General features: G+C 41.0%; 1 protein-coding gene across 2 annotated transcripts in view; it reads left to right on the forward strand.

Moving 5' to 3' along the window:
- Positions 1–2535: 2535 nt before the first annotated feature.
- The window catches only part of ppp5c (protein phosphatase 5, catalytic subunit), a 44192-nt gene continuing 27893 nt past the window's right edge, over positions 2536–18834 (forward strand). For both annotated transcript variants that reach the window (XM_072549424.1, XM_072549423.1), the window contains exons 1-3: positions 2536–2657; positions 12113–12354; positions 18348–18495. In XM_072549424.1, coding sequence (XP_072405525.1) covers positions 2573–2657; positions 12113–12354; positions 18348–18495 — 475 coding nt within the window. In that variant the 5' untranslated portion in view covers positions 2536–2572. The remainder of the gene's footprint in view (positions 2658–12112; positions 12355–18347; positions 18496–18834) is intronic.

An 18834-nucleotide genomic window follows, 5' to 3' on the forward strand; every position in this document is an offset into this window, starting at 1 on the left:
GTTTATTATATACACAGTGCGGTATATCAGAGTGTATTATACACACTGAAGAAGCCCTTTCCTGAAGAAGGGCTTATGCCCAAAACATCGATTCTCCTGTTCCTTGGATGCTGCCTGACCTGCTGCACTTTTCCAGCAACACATTTTCAGCTCTATATCAGAGTGTACTATATACACGGTGGCGTATATCAGAGTTTATTATACACACAGTGGAATATATCAGAGTGTATTATATACACAGTGGCGTATATCAGAGTTTATTATAAACACAGTGGAATATATCAGAGTGTATTATATACACAGTGGAGTATATCAGAGTTTATTATACACAGAGTGGAGTATATCAGAGTGTATTATATACACAGTGGAGTATATCAGAGTTTATTATACACACAGTGGAGTATATCAGAGTGTATTATATACACAGTGGAGTATATCAGAGTTTATTATACACACAGTGGAGTATATCAGAGTGTATTATATACACGGTGGCGTATATCAGAGTTTATTATACACACAGTGGAATATATCAGAGTGTATTATATACACAGTGACGTATATCAGAGTTTATTATACACACAGTGGAATATATCAGAGTGTATTATATACACAGTGGAGTATATCAGAGTTTATTATACACACAGTGGAGTATATCAGAGTGTATTATATACACAGTGGGGTATATCAGAGTTTATTATACACACAGTGGAGTATATCAGAGTTTATTGTAGATACAGTGAGGTATATTAGAATGTATTGTACACACAGTGGAGTATATCAGAGTTTATTATAAACAGAGTGTGGTATATCAGAGTGTATTATATACACAGTGCGGTATATCAGAGTTTATTGAAGATACAGTGAGGTATATTAGAATATATTATACACAGTGCGGTATATCAGAGTTTATTGTAAATACAGTGAGGTATATTAGAATGTATTATATACACAGAGCGGTATATCAGAGTGTATTATATACACAGTGCGGTATATCAGAGTTTATTGTAGATACAGTCAGGTATATTAGAATGTATTATATACACCGTGCGGTATATCAGAGTTTATTGTAGATACAGTGAGGTATATTAGAATGTATTATACACACAGTGGAGTATATCAGAGTTTATTATACACACAATGCGGTATATCAGAGTTTATTGTAGATACAGTGAGGTATATTAGAATGTATTATACACACAGTGGAGTATATCTGAGTTTATTGGAGATATATGAGGTATATTAGAATGTATTATATACACCGTGCGGTATATCAGAGTGTATTATATACACAGTGCGGTGTATCAGAGTTTATTGTAGATACAGTCAGGTATATTAGAATGTATTATATACACCGTGCGGTATATCAGAGTTTACTATACACACAGTGCGGTATATCAGAGTTTATTGTAGATACAGTGAGGTATATTAGAATGTATTATACACACAGTGGAGTATATCAGAGTTTATTATACACACAGTGCGGTATATCAGAGTTTATTGTAGATACAGTGAGGTATATTAGAATGTATTGTACACACAGTGGGGTATATCAGAGTTTATTGTAGATACAGTGAGGTATATTAGAATGTATTATACATAGTGGAGTATATCAGAGTGTATTATACACACAGTGTGGTATATCAGAGTTTATTGGAGATATATAAGGTATATTAGAATGTATTGTATGCACACTGGGGTATATCAGAGTTTATTGTAGATACAGTGAGTTATATTAGAATGTATTATACACACAGTGGAGTATATCAGACTGTATTATACACACAGTGCGGTATATCAGAGTTTATTTGAGATACAGTGAGGTATATTAGAATGTATTGTACACACACTGGGGTATATCAGAGTTTATTATACAAACAGTGTGGTATATCAGAGTTTATTGTAGATACAGAGGTATATTAGAATGTATTGTACAAACAGTGGAGTATATCAGAGTTTATTGTAGATAAAGTGAGGTATATTTGAATGTATTATACACACAGTGGGGTATTTTAGAGTTTATTATACACTCAATTTGGTATATCAGAGTTTATTGTAGATACAGTGAGGTATATTAGAATGTATTGTACACACAGTGGAGTATATCAGTGTTTATTGTAGATACAGTGAGGTATATTAGAATGTATTATACACACTGTGTGGTATATCAGAGTTTATTGTAGATACAGAGGTATATTAGAATGTATTGTACAAACAGTGGAGTATATCAGAGTTTATTGTCGATAAAGTGAGGTATATTTGAATGTATTATACACACAGTGGGGTATATTAGAGTTTATTATACACACAATTTGGTATATCAGAGTTTATTGGAGGTACAGTGAAGTATATTAAAATGTATTATACACACAGTGGAGTATATCAGAGTGTATTATACACACGGTGTGGTATATTGGAGTGTATTGGCCTTGGGACAGCCTGTGACGTCAGCGCCGTGAGGCCGGCACTGCTTGATGGCACTTTACGGCAGTGTCCGGCTGCCGCTGTTTGTTTTACGACCGGTTGCTAAGGGCCCCGGGCGTTGGGGGCAGGGACTTTCCGCCCGATTGGGAAAATGGCGGAGGGCGCGGACGGGGCAAGCGGCGAGCAGCATGATCAGGCCGAGGGCATGAAGGCCAAGGCGAACCAGTATTTCAAAGGTGAGGGGCGGCCGCCCGCGAATCTTCGAGAAGCCGGCACCATATCTCCCGGGCTGGGCTTTACCGGGTCCCACACTCCGACCGGCATCGGGCCCCTCGTGGCTCTGAGGAGAGGGCCTGGTATCCATGCTGCCAAGTAATCTGCAGTTCCTCACGCTGTGAAACCATTGCTAACAAACAGGGGCTATTACCTACAGTGTGCAAGGATGGCTGCCAAATGATGGGCTGTTGCCTACAGTGTGCAAGGATATCTGCCAAATAATGGGCTATTACCTACAGTGTGCAAGGATAGCTGCCAAATAATGGGCTAGTACCTACAGTGTGCAAGGATAGCTGCCAAATAATGGGCTATTGCCTACAGTGTGCAAGGATAGCTGCCAAATAATGGGCTATTGCCTACAGTGTGCAAGGATAGCTGCCAAATAATGGGCTATTACCTACCGTGTGCAAGGATGGCTGCCAAATAATGAGCTATTACCTACAGTGTGCAAGGATGGCTGCCAAATAATGAGCTATTACCTACAGTGTGCAAGGATGGCTGCCAAATGATGGGCTGTTGCCTACAGTGTGCAAGGATAGCTGCCAAATAATGGGCTGTTGCCTACAGTGTGCAAGGATAGCTGCCAAATAATGGGCTATTGCCTACAGTGTGCAAGGATAGCTGCCAAATAATGGGCTATTGCCTACAGTGTGCAAGGATAGCTGCCAAATAATGGGCTATTGCCTACAGTGTGCAAGGATAGCTGCCAAATAATGGGCTATTGCCTACAGTGTGCAAGGATAGCTGCCAAATAATGGGCTATTCCCTACAGTGTGCAAGGATAGCTGCCAACTAATGAGCTATTGTCTACAGTGTGGAAGGATAGCTGCCAAATAATGGGCTATTGCCTACAGTGTGGAAGGATAGCTGCTGAGTAATGGGTTATTGCCTACAGTGTGCAAGAATAGCTGCCAAATAATGGGACATTCCTTACAGTGATGATGGATTGCTGCCAAATAGTGGGCTTAGTGTGAACTGGTAGCTGCCAAATAATGGGCTGTTGCCTACAGTGTGAAAGAATTGTTGCGAAATAGTGGGGTATTCCTTACAGTGGTTAAGGATTGTTGCAAAATAGTTATACTCCAACTGGTTTTTTTGGAAGCACTAACTTTTGGAGCACTGCTCCTTCTTCAGGTAGCTGTGGGACAGGATCATAAGACACAATTTAAAGCAAAAGATACAGTGTCATGCAATTGAAATTATATATTGAACAAACCTAAATTACAGTTAAGACTTAAATCTTTTAGACTAAGCTGCAGGTTTTGGTTCGTTAATATGTAAACCCCAGAACTACTATTAAGTCGCATTCTCAAGATGGCTTAAGGTTTTATTTTAAAAAAGTGAATCTCTGCTCAGACAATGCATTAAAGGTGTGAGGTTAAACTCTGCCTGTATCCCAGTCTTGAGTCAGACTGGTTCTATTTGCGAAGTAGGAATTTATAAAATATTACATGTATTGACTTTTGGCAAGTTGTGCCTTTTTGAGCAAAATACAATGTATCTGCAAATATAATTCTGTAAAAGCAAATTCACCCCATAGACATGAGTGCATGCATTAGAGAGAGAGAGAGAGAGTGTGTGTGAGAGAGAGAGAGAGAGAGAGAGAGAGAGAAGAGAGTGTGCTTGCGGGTGATGAAGGACTTGTGCTCGAAACATTGATTCTCCTGCTCCTCGGATGCTGCCTGACCGGCTGTGCTTTGCCGGTACCCCACACTCAACTATAACCTGGTGTTGTGTGATTTTTAACTTTCTGTGTAAGGATTGCTGCAAAATAGTGCACTTTTACTTCCAATGTGAAAGGGTTGATGACAAATACTGAAGAATCTTGATTATCCAGCATTCAATTATCCGAATTTCGGATTATCCGGCAAGATCACATGGTCCCAATGCTTGGCTAAACTATGTTATGCAGCATTCGATTATCTGGAATTTGATTAACCGAACGAAATACTCCCTGTCCGTGTCTTCGGATAATCAAGTTCCTCTGTGCTGGGATATTGCTTATAATGTGAAATAATTGATGCTAAACAGTGAGCTTTTAGTGATAGTGGGGAGGGCGCACATGCCAAACGGTGGGCTGTTAACTAAAGTTACATTGAGGAAATGTTGAATGCCAAATGTTGATCTGTTAGTTAGAGTATTCAAGTCAAATAGTGAGCTATTAGTTACATGTGGACCATTGGAACAGGAGTAGGCTGTTCAGTCCATTGGGCCAAGCCTGCCATTCTGGATCGTGGCTGATTATCTCTGCAATGCCATTTTCCCACATTATTTCCCAATCCCTAATGTCATTTGTCTTCAGAAACCAATCTGTTTCTGTCTTGAACCTGCTCAATGACTGATCCTCCACAGGCCTCAACAAGTACACAATGTTTGAAAAATCACTGCCCACTGAGTGAGGAAATTTCTCTTCCCCATAGTCTTAAATAGCTTATCCTGAGATTATGTCCCCAGATTCTAGAGTGTGGAAAAACATGCGATCTATATCCACCCTGACATACATTGTTAAAATTTAATAAATTTCAGTGAGATCATAAGTTTATAATTTAAAATTTCATAAATTTCCCTGAGATCAACTGTTACTCTGGACAATTCAGAATCCTCAAATAAAAACAGAAAGTGCTAGAGAAACTCAGCAGGTCTCTCAGCATCTGTGGAGTAAGAAACAGAGTTGATGTTTCAAGTCCATAATGACTTCTTTTCTTCAGATCTAGACCTTTTCCGAATGAAGACTAGTTCTCTCAAAACTTTAACTTTCCTTTTCTTTCAATCGATGCTGCCTGGCAAGCTGAGTTTTTCAAGTACTCTGTTTTAATTTCAGAACTCCGGTATGGTAAAATTACGACATTTAAAAGGCATCTGGATAGATACATGAATAAGAAGGATTTAGAGGGCTATGGACCAAATGCTGGCCAATAAGACCAAAAGACACAGGAGCAGAAATTAGGCCATTCAGCCCATCGAGTCTTCTCTGCCATTCAATCATGCCTGATAAGTTTCTCAAACCCATTCTCCCTGTAACCTTTTATCTCCTGAGCAATCAAGAACCTATCTATCTCTGTCTTAAGTGTACTCAATGACCTGGCCTCCACAACCTTCTCTGCCAAGGAATTCCATAGATTCGCTGCTCTCTGGCTGAAGAAGCTTCTCCTCATCTCCATTCTGAAGGGTCATTCCTTTACTCTATGGCTGTGCCTTCAGGTCCTAATCTGTCCTGCTCATGGAAACATCTTCCCAAAGTCCACTCTGTACTGACCATTCATCTTCTGTAAGTTTCAGTTAGATTCCCTCATCCTTCTAAATGCCATCGAGTATAGACTTTGACTCCTCAAATGTTCCTCAATGTTAACCTTTTAATTCCTGGGATCATTCTCATGAACCTCCTCTGGATTCTCTTCAGGGCCGGTACATCCTTCCTGAGATATGGAACCCAAAATTGCTCACAATATTGCAAATATGGTCTGATCACATGGGACTAGATTAATTTAGGATATCTGGTCAGCATGGATGAGTTGAACCGAAGGGTCTGTTACTTTGCTGTACAGCTGTATGACTCTACTTGCAATATTTTGCTTTTAAGTCAGTGTTGGAATATAGAAAACAAATGGAGGACTTTTCAGCATCCAGTTCAGAGGGAAGGCGCAGCCTCAATTTAGCATCTCTACCCACGTGTCAATACTGTTAAGGTCATTTGTCAAGCAGCTGCAATAGGTAACTGCAGCTACCCAAAATCAAGAAGATGGGAATAATATCTGCTTGGAAACCTCAGGCTCCTAACTTATTGCTGTGAAGTAGTGTGTCTTTGTAAAGAAACAACGTGCAAGGAATCTTTTTAGATAAATTGATTTATCTCAGGTTCTAACCATCTTAGACATGACAGTGACAAGACTTACCCATAAGTATGTAAGTTAGCTTGCTGAGCTGGAAGGTTTGTTTTCAGATGTTTCGTCATCATGACTAGGTAACATCATCAGTGAGAGTTGGTGAAGCACTGGTGGTATATCCCACCTCTCTCTTTATAGATTTTGGTTTCTTCAGATGGGTGATGTCATTTCCAGTTCTTTTTTCAAGGGGAGGTAGATGGGACCTAAGTCAATGTGTTTATTGATGGAGTTCTGGTTAGAGTGCCATGCCTCAAAGAATTCTCATGCGTGTCTTTTGTTTCGCCTGTCCTAGGATGTGTGTGTTGTCCCAGTCAAAGTGGTGTCCTTCTTTGTCTGTATGTATGGAAACTAGTGATAGTGGGTTGTGTCTTTGGCATCTTTCTGGTACCCATCGTGGCCTAGCAATTAACATTCAATTTTGCTCACAGTGTCACTGTTTGGCACTCAGATCATCTGCGCAGTAACCAGTAGCTCTCCAGTCCTATTAACTTGATGCCTATCATAGGGAAAAATTTTCGAATCTGTTATTTTAACTAAACATTTAGAAAAGAAATGGCAAACTTGGGAAGTGTCGACATGAATTTGTGAGAGTGCAATTGTATTTGACAAAGTTGGAGTTTTTTCAAGATGTCCAATAGTGAAGGTAGTGTATTTAGATTTTCAGAAGGCTTTTGATCAGGGTCCCTTGCAGGAAGTTATTGAATTAAGATGTGGAGGTGCTGGTGTTCGACTGGGATGTACAAAGTTAAAAATGACACAACACCAGGTTATAGTCCAACAGGTTTATTTGGATTTGTGATTTTTAATGTTTTTAAATTAAATTAGAATGCATGGTATTGGGAGACTAAATTTATGTTGATTGAGAATCGGTAAATAGACATAAAGCAAAATGTTGGAATCAATGCAGAGAGTAGTAATAAACGGATCATTTTCTGAGTGGGAGGCTGTTATTAGTGGGGTACCACAAAGTCCAAAGTGGTTCATCCACAACTGAACAGAATATTTATGAATGATTTCGATTTGGGGACAGAATGTATTGTTGCGACATTTGCTGACATCACCAAACTGGGTGGGAGTGCAGGTTGTAAGGAAGGTACAGTGAGGCATCAAAAAACTTAGATGGGCTAAGTGAATGGGCTTGAATGTAGCAACTGGAATAGAACATAGAACAGGACAGTACAGAACAGGCCCTTCAGCCCACAATGTTGTGCTGACCATTGATCCTCATGTAAGGTAAACCTAATGTACAAACCCTCAAATGTCTGTGACCATATGCATGTCCAGCTGTCTCTTAAATATCCCCAATGACCTCGCTTCCACAACTGCTGCTGGCAACGCATTCCATGCTCCCACAACTCTCTGCATAAAGAACCCGCCTCTGACATCCCCTCTATACTTTCCGCCAAACAGCTTAAAACTATGACCCCTCGTGTTAACAATTTCTGCCCTGGGAAAAAGTCTCTGGCTATCAACTCTATCTATGCCTCTCATTATCTTGTACACCTCAAATAGGTCCCCTCTCTTCCTTTTTTCCAATGAAAAAAGTCCAAGCTCAGTCAACATCTCTTTGTAAGATAAGCCCTCCATTCCAGGCAGCATCCTGGTAAACCTCCTCTGAACCGTCTCCAAAGCATCCATATCTTTCCTATAATAGGGTGACCAGAACTGGACACAGTATTTCAAGTGCGGTCTAACCAACGTTTTACAGAGCTGTAACAAGACCTCACGGCTCTTAAACTCAATCCCCCTGTTAATGAAAGCCAAAACACCATATGCTTTCTTAACAACCCTGTCCATTTGGGTGGCAATTTTAAGGGATCTATGTATCTGCACATCAAGATCCCTCTGTTCCTCCACACTGCCAAGAATCCTGTCTTTAATCCTGTACTCAGCTTTCAAGTTCGACCTTCCAAAATGCATCACTTCGCCTTTATCCAGGTTGAATTCCATCTGCCACCTCTCAGCTCATCTCTGCATCCTGTCAATGTCACAGTGCAGCCTACAACAGTCCTCTATACTGTCAACGACACCTCCAACCTTTGTGTCGTCTGCAAACTTGCTGACCCATCCTTCAATCTCCTCATCCAAGACATTAATAAAAATTACAAAGAGTAGAGGCCCAAGAACAGAGCTCTGTGGAACATCACTCACCACTGTCTTCCAGGCAGGATACTTTCCTTCCACTACCCCTCGCTGTCTTCTGTCGACCAGCCAATTCTGTATCCAGGCAGCTAAATTTCCCTGTATCCCATTCCTCCTGACCTTCTGAACGAGCGTACCATGGGGAACCTTATTAAATGCCTTGCTGAAGTCCACATACACCACATCCACTGCTCGACCCTCATCAACTTGTCTCGTAACATCCTCAAAGAATTCAATAAGATTTGTGAGGCATGACCTGCCCCTCACAAAGCCGTGCTGACTGCATTTAATCAAGGAATGCAATGTAAAACATGAAGTTTTCATTTTGTTAGATAAAAAAACAGAATATTACTTAAAGGTGAAGAGATTGAGATATCCAAAAGAATTGGGCTGTCCTTATCCATGGATCACTACAAGCTAGCTTGCTGGTGCAGCAAGCAATTGGACAGGCAAGTAAAGTTAGAAGTTAGAAACTAGAGAGTTTGGGTAAGGCTCTGTCTTCTGATAACCCCCAGAAGATTCACAATGTGCATGTTGAATGATGCTCTGCTGGTTTGGAAAAAAAATTGCTCTGTCTAAATAAGAGTGAATGGGTTGGAATGACATTGAATGAGGGGTGCAACATTGTGCATGTTTGTGTATGTGTACATGGAGTGTTAGCCGATACATTCTCCCGAGAACAGGAATATAGATCTCTCGCTACAGTTTTATAGAGCTTTGGTTATGTCCAGTTTTTGCCTCCTTATCTAAGGAAAGATACCTTTACCATAGAGAGAGGTTCACTCGATAATTCCCTGGGATTGACTTATCAGGAGATATTGAGAAACCCGTAATAAAAGCAAAGTACTGACAATGCTGGAGATCTGAAAAAAGAAACCGAAACTGTGGGCGAAACTTGGCCAGACCCGGCTTTTATTTGAACAGTGCCTGCCTGGTTGCTCATAGCTTTTTGTGATTCATGTACAAAGGTACCCAGATTGTCTCAATACCACTGCATTATTCAGTCTCCTGATTTAAATAATCTTGTTTGCTGTATTTCCCTACCCCTCTGCCACTAGGAACAAGTTCTCTCATTTACTTCTAGCAAAACAGTTATCGATTTTGAGTATATCGATCAGTTCTCCTCTGTCCTGGGAGGAACAATCCCAGCTTCACCAATTTCCAAATAATTGTCATTCTCTTATCAATAATGACATTCTCAGAACCCTCTTTTGCCGTCTAGTAAATAGCCTTTTGAAGTTCTATTGGGTACAGGCAGCAATATTATTGGCCTAACAAGTGATGGTAGACAAGGGACCTCCAGAAAATTGAATATTAAATTTGGACGAGTGCATTACTATTACATGTTTCTTGTCTGTTCACTTTTGTATCATGGGATATTGGAGTGTAGTCAGTGTTGCTGTGTTAAAATCAGCAGATAATTAATTGATGGGCAGCAAATATACATAAAGTTGCAAGATGAATGATTGGCTCACCTCTTGCTCATGACTTTTACTGAGGGGCCACTATTGGCCAAGACTATGAAGGAAATCGCATAAGGCAGTGCTCACATGCTATTTCATGTCCATCTAACTGGATAGATGGGTCCTTGTTTTAATGTTTCATACGTAAGTTAATACTTTTGATAATACAGCAGTCTGTCCTCAAGTGTTGGCTGATGCAAGTAATTGAAAGTCATAATATAGGAATCAGCCATGATGTGATGGAATGGTGCGATAGACTCTGTTATTGCTATGTTAATTGAATCCTTGAGATATACAGGTGCAAGACATTGATTATGTACTTTGAACATACAAAGACATGCTTCTGGCCTTGAGCAATATGTATTCTAAATGTACCCTAGTTATGTAAGGCAACGGTCCTTATTTTACTTTTTTTTTGGAGGCTCCTTCTTAATTTTGGTTGAACTTGAGCCCCAGGCTACTAATCTTTGGCCACCTGGTCTGTGTATGTGGGAGAGGTATTGTAACCAAATCAAAGGACCTCCTCACAGGTCTACTCCTGGGCCTTGCCAAGGTGACCATCAGCAGATCCAAGCAGCAGGCCATGGAGGCATTAATTAGAACCAACTTCTTGGAGGCAGAACATACATTTAAGTTCTTCCCTGACATGTGGGCACTGCAGAAGCTGGCGTGTATTTTAGTCAATGTCGACATTTTAGTTTTATTTTATTTGGATTTTTGTTACAGTGCCCTTTAAGAGGCTGCCATTTGTTAATTTTATTATTTTGGTTCAATTTAAACTCATTTCAAAAGAGGGTAGAGAGTGAGTGCTCTCAGTATCTGAGGACATCTTGGTTAGTGTGTTTGGCTGCGAACTGAAAGGTTGATCGTTCACCAGCATCCAGGGATGGAAGGTGTAGCTGTCTGAATATTTCATCTGCTTACCAGCAGTCAGTTAGCTCAGTGGTTAGAGCTTGGTGGTAACAATGCGAAGGTTGTTGTTTGATGCATCTGCTGACCATCGAACCTGTTCCCAAAGCAAGATTTATCAAGTGAGCTCTCTGGGACATGAGGTGCTGATTCAGGAAGAGGCAGACATTTGTGATGTTGCATTCTGTAAATAAATCTAATATTGAGTAAAAGGTTGGCATCTGGCCTCCTAGTTTAATGACTGGATTCAGGATGGATTAACAGGCTATAGGCATGTTTCTCCTTCTGTGTTTCTATCATGTACTCAAATCCAGGAGAGAAATTTCTACCCGCAGCCTTCTGAATTTGAGACAAAGACATTGCTATTGAACTGATCTGAAGTGGTATTCCACACTAGAATGGACTGATTCTGAACAGACACTAAGCATTTTAATGAATAAAATGACTTAGTTTCCTCTATGTGTGCTCCTTTAACATTTTAAATTCCAGTTGATATGAAAACGTTAATTAAAAGTGATAGGTCCTGTGACCCAGTAATGAGGTAATTCCACTCTTGGCTGTCAGCATAGCTGCTGGGTCATAGCTATATTATTCCTGATTGGTTGCCAATGAATCAGGTTTGGAAAGAGCACATGCTGGTTGGTGATGCTGTCCATGGCTGCACTACCAAGTCACAGACGAACGATGAGCACCCTGGGAAGGGACTTGGGGGGGAATGTAGTCCAGTTTCATTTTGCATCTTCAGAAAAGGATGAGAACCAGTTAAGGCCATAGGTAGAGAGCAACAAATTTGAAGATTGGACTGTTCATCCTGGCTTCTGTCTTGCACTTATACACAACCTGTGACAAGTGCTAAATTTGAAATGAGCCAACTTGACCAAATTGATAGTTTCTAATACATGATTACTGTGTGCCCTGTTGGTCACTATTTGCATAATTTCGAGTGAAGTCCACAAACTTTAACTAGCTGCATTGCCCATTGTCAGTTTTTTTAATACCAGTCTGTTCCCCTTGCAGATAAGGATTATGATAATGCCATTAAGTATTATACACTGGCCATCGAGCTGAACTCGGAGAATGCTATTTATTATGGGAACCGCAGCTTGGCGTACTTACGGACTGAATGTTATGGGTACGCCTTATCAGATGCCACCAAGGCAGTGGAGCTGGATAAGAAATACATTAAAGGATACTACAGGAGGGCGACAGCCAACATGGCATTGGGCAAGTTTAAGGCGGCGCTCAAAGACTACGATACGGTGAGTGGGAATCTACTGACTTTGCTCTTTTAAAGAAAATGGAGGAGGCCATTTAGCCCCATAAATCTATCCAGTTGTTGCAAAAGGTTGCCTGATCTGTGATCTAATTCCATGCACTTACCTTTGCTCCAGATCATGCAATACCTTTTGGAATTAATCCAGTGTCAACTGGAGTTTTGGGTATTTTTTTCAAGTCAACTGTGCAAATAACAATCAGACTCCTTTGGTCTTGTGATTTAGACGCAAATCTTAAAAATCAGAAACGTTAAACGGATGAAAGACTGACATTTTTAGAGTGGCTGTCATGACCAGGAGGCATTTAAAAGTATTTTATAGCTAATAATGTTTTTCTGAAATCACTGTTGCCATGTGGAAGCCAGCTTACGCACAGCAAGATTGTAACAAAGACCGATATGAAAATGAAAAGGTGACCTGCTCTTGTGGTGTAGGGAGAGAGATAAATATTGGCCAGATCCCCAGGAAGAGCTTTCCTGTTCTCCAAAATAGTGGTGTTGGATTTTTGCACCCATCTGAAGGGGCAGCCAGAGTCTTGTTTCAATCTCGACCAAAATATAGCATCTTTGGCAGTGCAGCACACCATCAGTATGGCATTGGGTGTATTGTACATATTTTGTTCATGCCCTGGTTGAACTCTGAACTTTGTGACTCAGAGATGAGTGTGCTACAAGTTGAGTCACAATTAACAGGGGCTTGGCTGTAGGGTGTGAAAGCTGGAAACAGTCAGCAAGTCAGATAGAATTGGTTGACTTGTCAACACATGGGACTTGAGGGATTTCAAGTGTGCAAAGAACGAACCTGGGTAAACCGAATAGGAACAGTAAAACAGAATGGAATCAGAGTTAGGATCCAGATCCTTTTAGTCATTTTCATGGCATGTTGGAGCAGATTTGAGAGGCTGCCTGGACTACTCCTGCTCCTATATCCCTAACACAGCTGGCTAAATAAACTAGCTTCATTGGAACATGCTGCATTCTTCCATGTTTTACTTTGACTCTGTTTTATTACCCACCTCCGCCCAGTAATAAGGTGAGTGATAACTGGCGCTGCAGGGGAGGTCCCACTATCCACTGGCATGTTTTTTGCAGAGCATTTATTCCTTCAAGCTTAATGGCAGGAATCCTGATTGGAATTCGCTTTGCCAGTTCAAGGCCATGGAAACCAATGTTCTTGTCTTTATTGCAATCCCAGTCAAGATGGGCTCATATCAACGCAAGCGGTTGAACAAGCCTCAAAGCTTCTAATCAGCAACGACTTGTATTTGCATAGCATCATTGACGTAGTACAAGGTGCCACGATATTTTACAGTGGTGTTATCAAACGCAATCTGACTCAAGAAAAGATACTTGGGCATGTGACCAAACTTCAGATCAAACAGGCAGTGTCTTAAAGACCCTAGGTTGGAGAGACAAAGGTGTGGAGAGAAAGATCTAGAGCTTAGAGCAGAGGCAGTCTCCAGTGCTGGAGCAATTAAAATCGAGGTGCTCAAGTGCAGGCATCTTAGTGATTATAGGACTAGATAAGATATTAGAGATTGGTGGATGAGGCCATGGAAGACTTTGGAAAAACGGGTAGGAATATAAAAGTTGCTGGACCAAGAGCCTGTGTCGGTTGGCAAAATCGTTGTAAAACCCCAGCGATTTATTTCAAATTGCTCACACCCCCTACCATTAGGCTTCTAAGCATCAGTACTTTCCACTGTTTAGAAGTGCTTGGACACAACTCTTGGAGTGAAACCTCTGCAGTCTGACTATACTCACAAAATTGTAAAAGACAGTGTGCTAACAGAATTAGAGTCATACAGCATGGAAACTGTCCCTTCAGCCCAGCTCATTCGTGTCGACCAGGTTTCCTAAACTGAACTCATCCCATTGATATTGAACTATGATGATCTGTAATGTGCTCCCCCTCTCACTTCCCCACCGCCTTCGAGTCAGTCCACTCTCCTTACAGTCAATGTTCCCAAAATGTCTTTATTCTTTCAGGATCACTGGTTAGGCCAGCATCTATTACCCATCCCTCAAAAGCTCTGCAATGTTTATGGTTTCACTGAATTTATTTCTTACTGTCTGTTACAGATTTAAAATAGAAAACTTCTTAAGATTTTTTTAAAATCTTGGCCATTTGAGACAAAACTCTGTGGATTTTGTATGGGCTCTGTGTGTCCAGGCGGTTAGATTATAAATTTCTAAACTTCACAGGAGGGAGGATTTATACCTTCACGCAGATTTTATTGAAGAGTGGGTATTAGCCAGTTTGGCATAGTGGATGGCAGTACATTCACCTCTAAATCAGAAGGTGAGAGTTTCAGCTTCATTTTGGGACTGGAGGATTAGTCATGACTAGTGGAGTACTTGGGGTGTCCTGCATTTTCAGATGTCCGCTTTCAACTGAGCGGTTACATCAGAGCCATGTATTTAAAAGACCCTCTGGTTTGTTGTTTTCATACATTTACAGCATTAGGATGTCCCTGGCTAGGCCCAGCATTTATTGCCATCCCCTAATTGCTGCAGAGAGCAGTTGAATCAACCACATTGCTGTAGGTCTGGAGTCACATGTAGGCCAGACCAGGTAAGGGTGGCATTTTTCTTCCCTAAAGGACATTAGTGAACCAGATGGGTTTTTCTGACAATCAGCCATGGATTCATGGTCCCCATTAGACTCTTAATTCCAGATTTTTATTGAATTCAAGTTCCACCATCTGCTGCTATAGCATGTCCCCAGACCATTACCTGAGTCTCTGGATTAATACTGGATTAGTGGTGCTGAAAGAGCACAGCAGTTCAGGCAGCATCCAACGAGCAGCGAAATCGACGTTTCGGGCAAAAGCTCTTCATCAGGAATAAAGCTTTATTCCTGATGAAGGGCTTTTGCCTGAAACGTCGATTTCACTGCTCGTTGGATGCTGCCTGAACTGCTGTGCTCTTCCAGCACCACTAATCCAGTATTTGGTTTTCAGCATCTGCAGTCATTGTTTTTACCTCTCTGGATTAATAGTCAAGCAGTAATACCGCTGGATCATTACATCCCTTTGTTTTGCCACATAGAGCAGAGATGATTACCAGGATCCTCTCCAACTTTTATGAAAAGTGACCAGTTTTACCTTTAAGTAGCACCAGTACTGTTTGTGGGACCTGGCTGTGCGCGTGCATTCTCCTGTATGCGTGACAGCATTTCATTAGCTGGAGACTACTTTGGGCTATCCTGCAGATGTGCTTGGTAATATGTTAATGTGCATTTCTTCCTCCTTGTTATTTATCTGTTGTGATTGTGAGCCTTGTGTTTATTTTGTTATTAATTCAGTTTGTCATTTTCTCTTTTCCTAAATATATTAACATGTTAGGATCATAAAACTGTTTGGTTGTTGATTCAGTGCAGATATTTGAACATGGGGGCCATCATAATGGAGTTTGGCTTTTGTCCGCCTCCACCTTACAGACTTGGCTAATTAGAACCAGGAGCGGGACTAGTAATTCAGCCCTGGTTCTGCCATTTGATATGATTGTGGCTGATCTCATCTTGGACTCAACTCCATTTTCTTGCCTACTCTACATTACCCCTCAACCCATTAAAAATTAAAAATCTGTCTATATTCCCCTTAACTTTACACATTGTCCCAGCGTCCTCTGTAATCTTGGGGAGTGAATTCCACAGATTCATGACCCTTTGAGAGAAATAATTTCTCCCCATTTCTGTTATAAAGCTGCTAGCCCTGAGCCTAAAACTATGACCTCTTGTTCTACGTTGCACCACATGAGGAAGCATCCTTTCTATGTCCACCTTGTCAATCACCTTTAGCATCTCATACACCTCAATTAGATCTCCTGTCGTTCTTCTAAACTTGACAGTAAAGGCCTAAACTGCTCAGTCTCCTCTCTTTATTAGACAACTCTCTGTTTGGAATCAATCTAGTGAACATGCTCTGAACTGCCTCCAATATATCTAAGTCCCTCCTCAAAGCGACCAGTATTGTATGCAGCACTCCAAGTGTGATCTCCTTGATGTCTTGTTCAGTTGCAGCAACGCTTCGTTACATTTATACTCTTTTCCTTTAGCAATAAATGCTAAAATTCCATTTGCCTTCATTACTTGCTGTACCTGCATGCTAGTTTGCTGCAAAGCACTCTGAAGTTCCCTGGTTAGTCATGCAGTTCTGTAAACAACTGAATCTTTACAGGGCCCTGACCAGTTAAAGAGGAGAGGTTTAAAAAAGATGTGTGGAACTTGAAGCTGTGAACACAAGCAACGTAGTGGGAGGGAAGCATTTTGTAGGATGGCTTGCTTTTGGTATTTGGAAGTGCAGTGAGTTCATAGTATTCAAACAAGATGTCATCCCGCTCATCCACACAAACACCTCTGCTCCGAACTGAGGGAAGCCTTGCACTAAGGCAGTCCTGTTATTGCACTGTAAGTTTATTAAAAAGCAAACCGATGTGTATGTTTAGATGTTCTTGTTTTTGACTGACTCCTGATGTTGGTCCTTTGTGCCAGTTTGATTCACATATTGAGTGTGTCACTCTCCAGCAGATTCTCGAAGCGCTGGCAGTGTTTGTTTTAAAACTGTTGCTGCAGTGCATGGTTTGGAGCATGCACTGAACTGTCATGGTATTTAAAGTGGAACTAAAAGGGTGATGAATCTTCAGTAAAAGCTTAATAGAAAATCATTCTGTGTTCAGTCAGTTGTTAGAAATACAGGTTGGGTGTATTTGTAACTTAGCAGCAGGCTTTTTGATCCCACCCTACCCCACAACATTGCTGCTTGCTCATGGTCATCTTCACAGCTTTAGTTTGAAGGTAGGTTTCACGCTCACACTTTGTTTTCTTGTCTGTGTTTGTGTACTTGTTGGCCTTGGAATTTTGCTATTCACTGAGTGTTTAAGGCTCCTGTGTGCTTGTGGTTAAAGACTTTCCTGTGCATTTCCAAGAGTTAAGACCGTTTCCAATCTGAAGTTTAATTGTTTCAGGACAGTCTGAGTGAACCCTTTTTAATGTCTTGTTAAATTCACATGGAAAGCTCAGTCCAGATGCCACAAAGGCGTGATTCCTAAATATACTTGAAGTGTGTGTAAAGTAAAATGATAAATATATGCCATTTTTGTAGTGTATCCATTTGAACTGAGGGAACACCGAGTAGCTGAATTGCAGCTTGCATCCTAGTAAACTGAGGTTGAAGAGAGCTGGGTGTTATGAGTGGCTATCTGTTGGTTATTGATCTGATGCCCTGGTAGGAGCCAGTTCCATTGGTTTCAGAGTTGCGAACACAGTGGATCATGTACTGTGCTGCGCGTGATTTTTCAAATGAGCTTTGGCATGAAATTGACTTGTTGACAATGCTCAGATGTGAGTGAGCCAGACAACCTTTGATCTGTGAATGATGGCTTTGCATTAGGTTGTTCTTCATAAAGTTGGCTGGAAATCAATTCAAACAAAATGAAAATCCTGGTGGTAGGTTTGGCTGCAATGTCTTGCCGTTAAAGTTAGTTTCTTCATCACTGGACTTTTCCTCTGTTCCTGCAACTAACAGTAAAAAAACCGTAAAATGACCATAATCCTGCCAGACTATGGGGCTCCTCACATTCCCAAATGATGACTGGTGGTTAAACTGAGGTCACCATACCTCAGGCAAGGGGAGAGGGTAAGAAGGAGAGTTCTTCATTATAACCCCAGCTGTTGCAGGAATTGAACCCACACCGTTGGCGTTACTCTGCATTGCACACCAGCCATCCAGCCAACTGAACCAACTGACTCCCATGCAATTAAGTGACAATTAGATCAATAGATTTGAGCGGGAAGGGAGAGCAGAATATTGTAACTTTAGAAGGAGCAGGCTTGATGGGCAGAATGGCCTTTTCCCACTTCAGACTTTGCTTTGAACTTTTGGTGAACTGGCATAACCTGTTTTTTTTTCAGGAAATGAATCCCTTTATTAGATTTGCATTCAGTTATAACCTTTGTCTCTTTCTGCTCTGTTGCAGGTCGTTAAGGTGAAGCCAAACGATAAAGATGCTAAAATGAAATACCAAGAATGTAACAAAATTGTCAAACAGAAAGCGTTTGAACGTGCAATAGCAAACGATGAACTGAAGAGATCAGTAGTGGACTCTTTAGACATAGAGAGTATGAGTAAGTGTTTTAGACCATCTGTTTTAGAAATGGAGACTTCATGTTTCACACTGAACCTATGTTTGAATCAAGCTCCGACTGCATTTTCTGTTTTATTAGAACTATTTCACCCAGAAAAGGGGCCATTTGACCTATTGTGCCCCTGTCTGCCCATCAAAAGAGCTGTCTAATTTGAGCCAATTCCTTTTTGAAAGTTCCTGTTGGATCTGCTTTCACCATCCCTTCAGGCAGTGCTGTTTGGCTCAGAGCAGCTTTTTATATGTAAAAAGTTCTCATTTCACCACAGGTTCTTTTGGCACGTTTCCTGATGATGCTGAGTCTTGCTGGGGTGCAGGTTCC

The sequence above is a fragment of the Chiloscyllium punctatum genome, chromosome 29 (assembly GCF_047496795.1).
Source record: "Chiloscyllium punctatum isolate Juve2018m chromosome 29, sChiPun1.3, whole genome shotgun sequence".
NCBI lineage: Eukaryota > Metazoa > Chordata > Chondrichthyes > Orectolobiformes > Hemiscylliidae > Chiloscyllium > Chiloscyllium punctatum.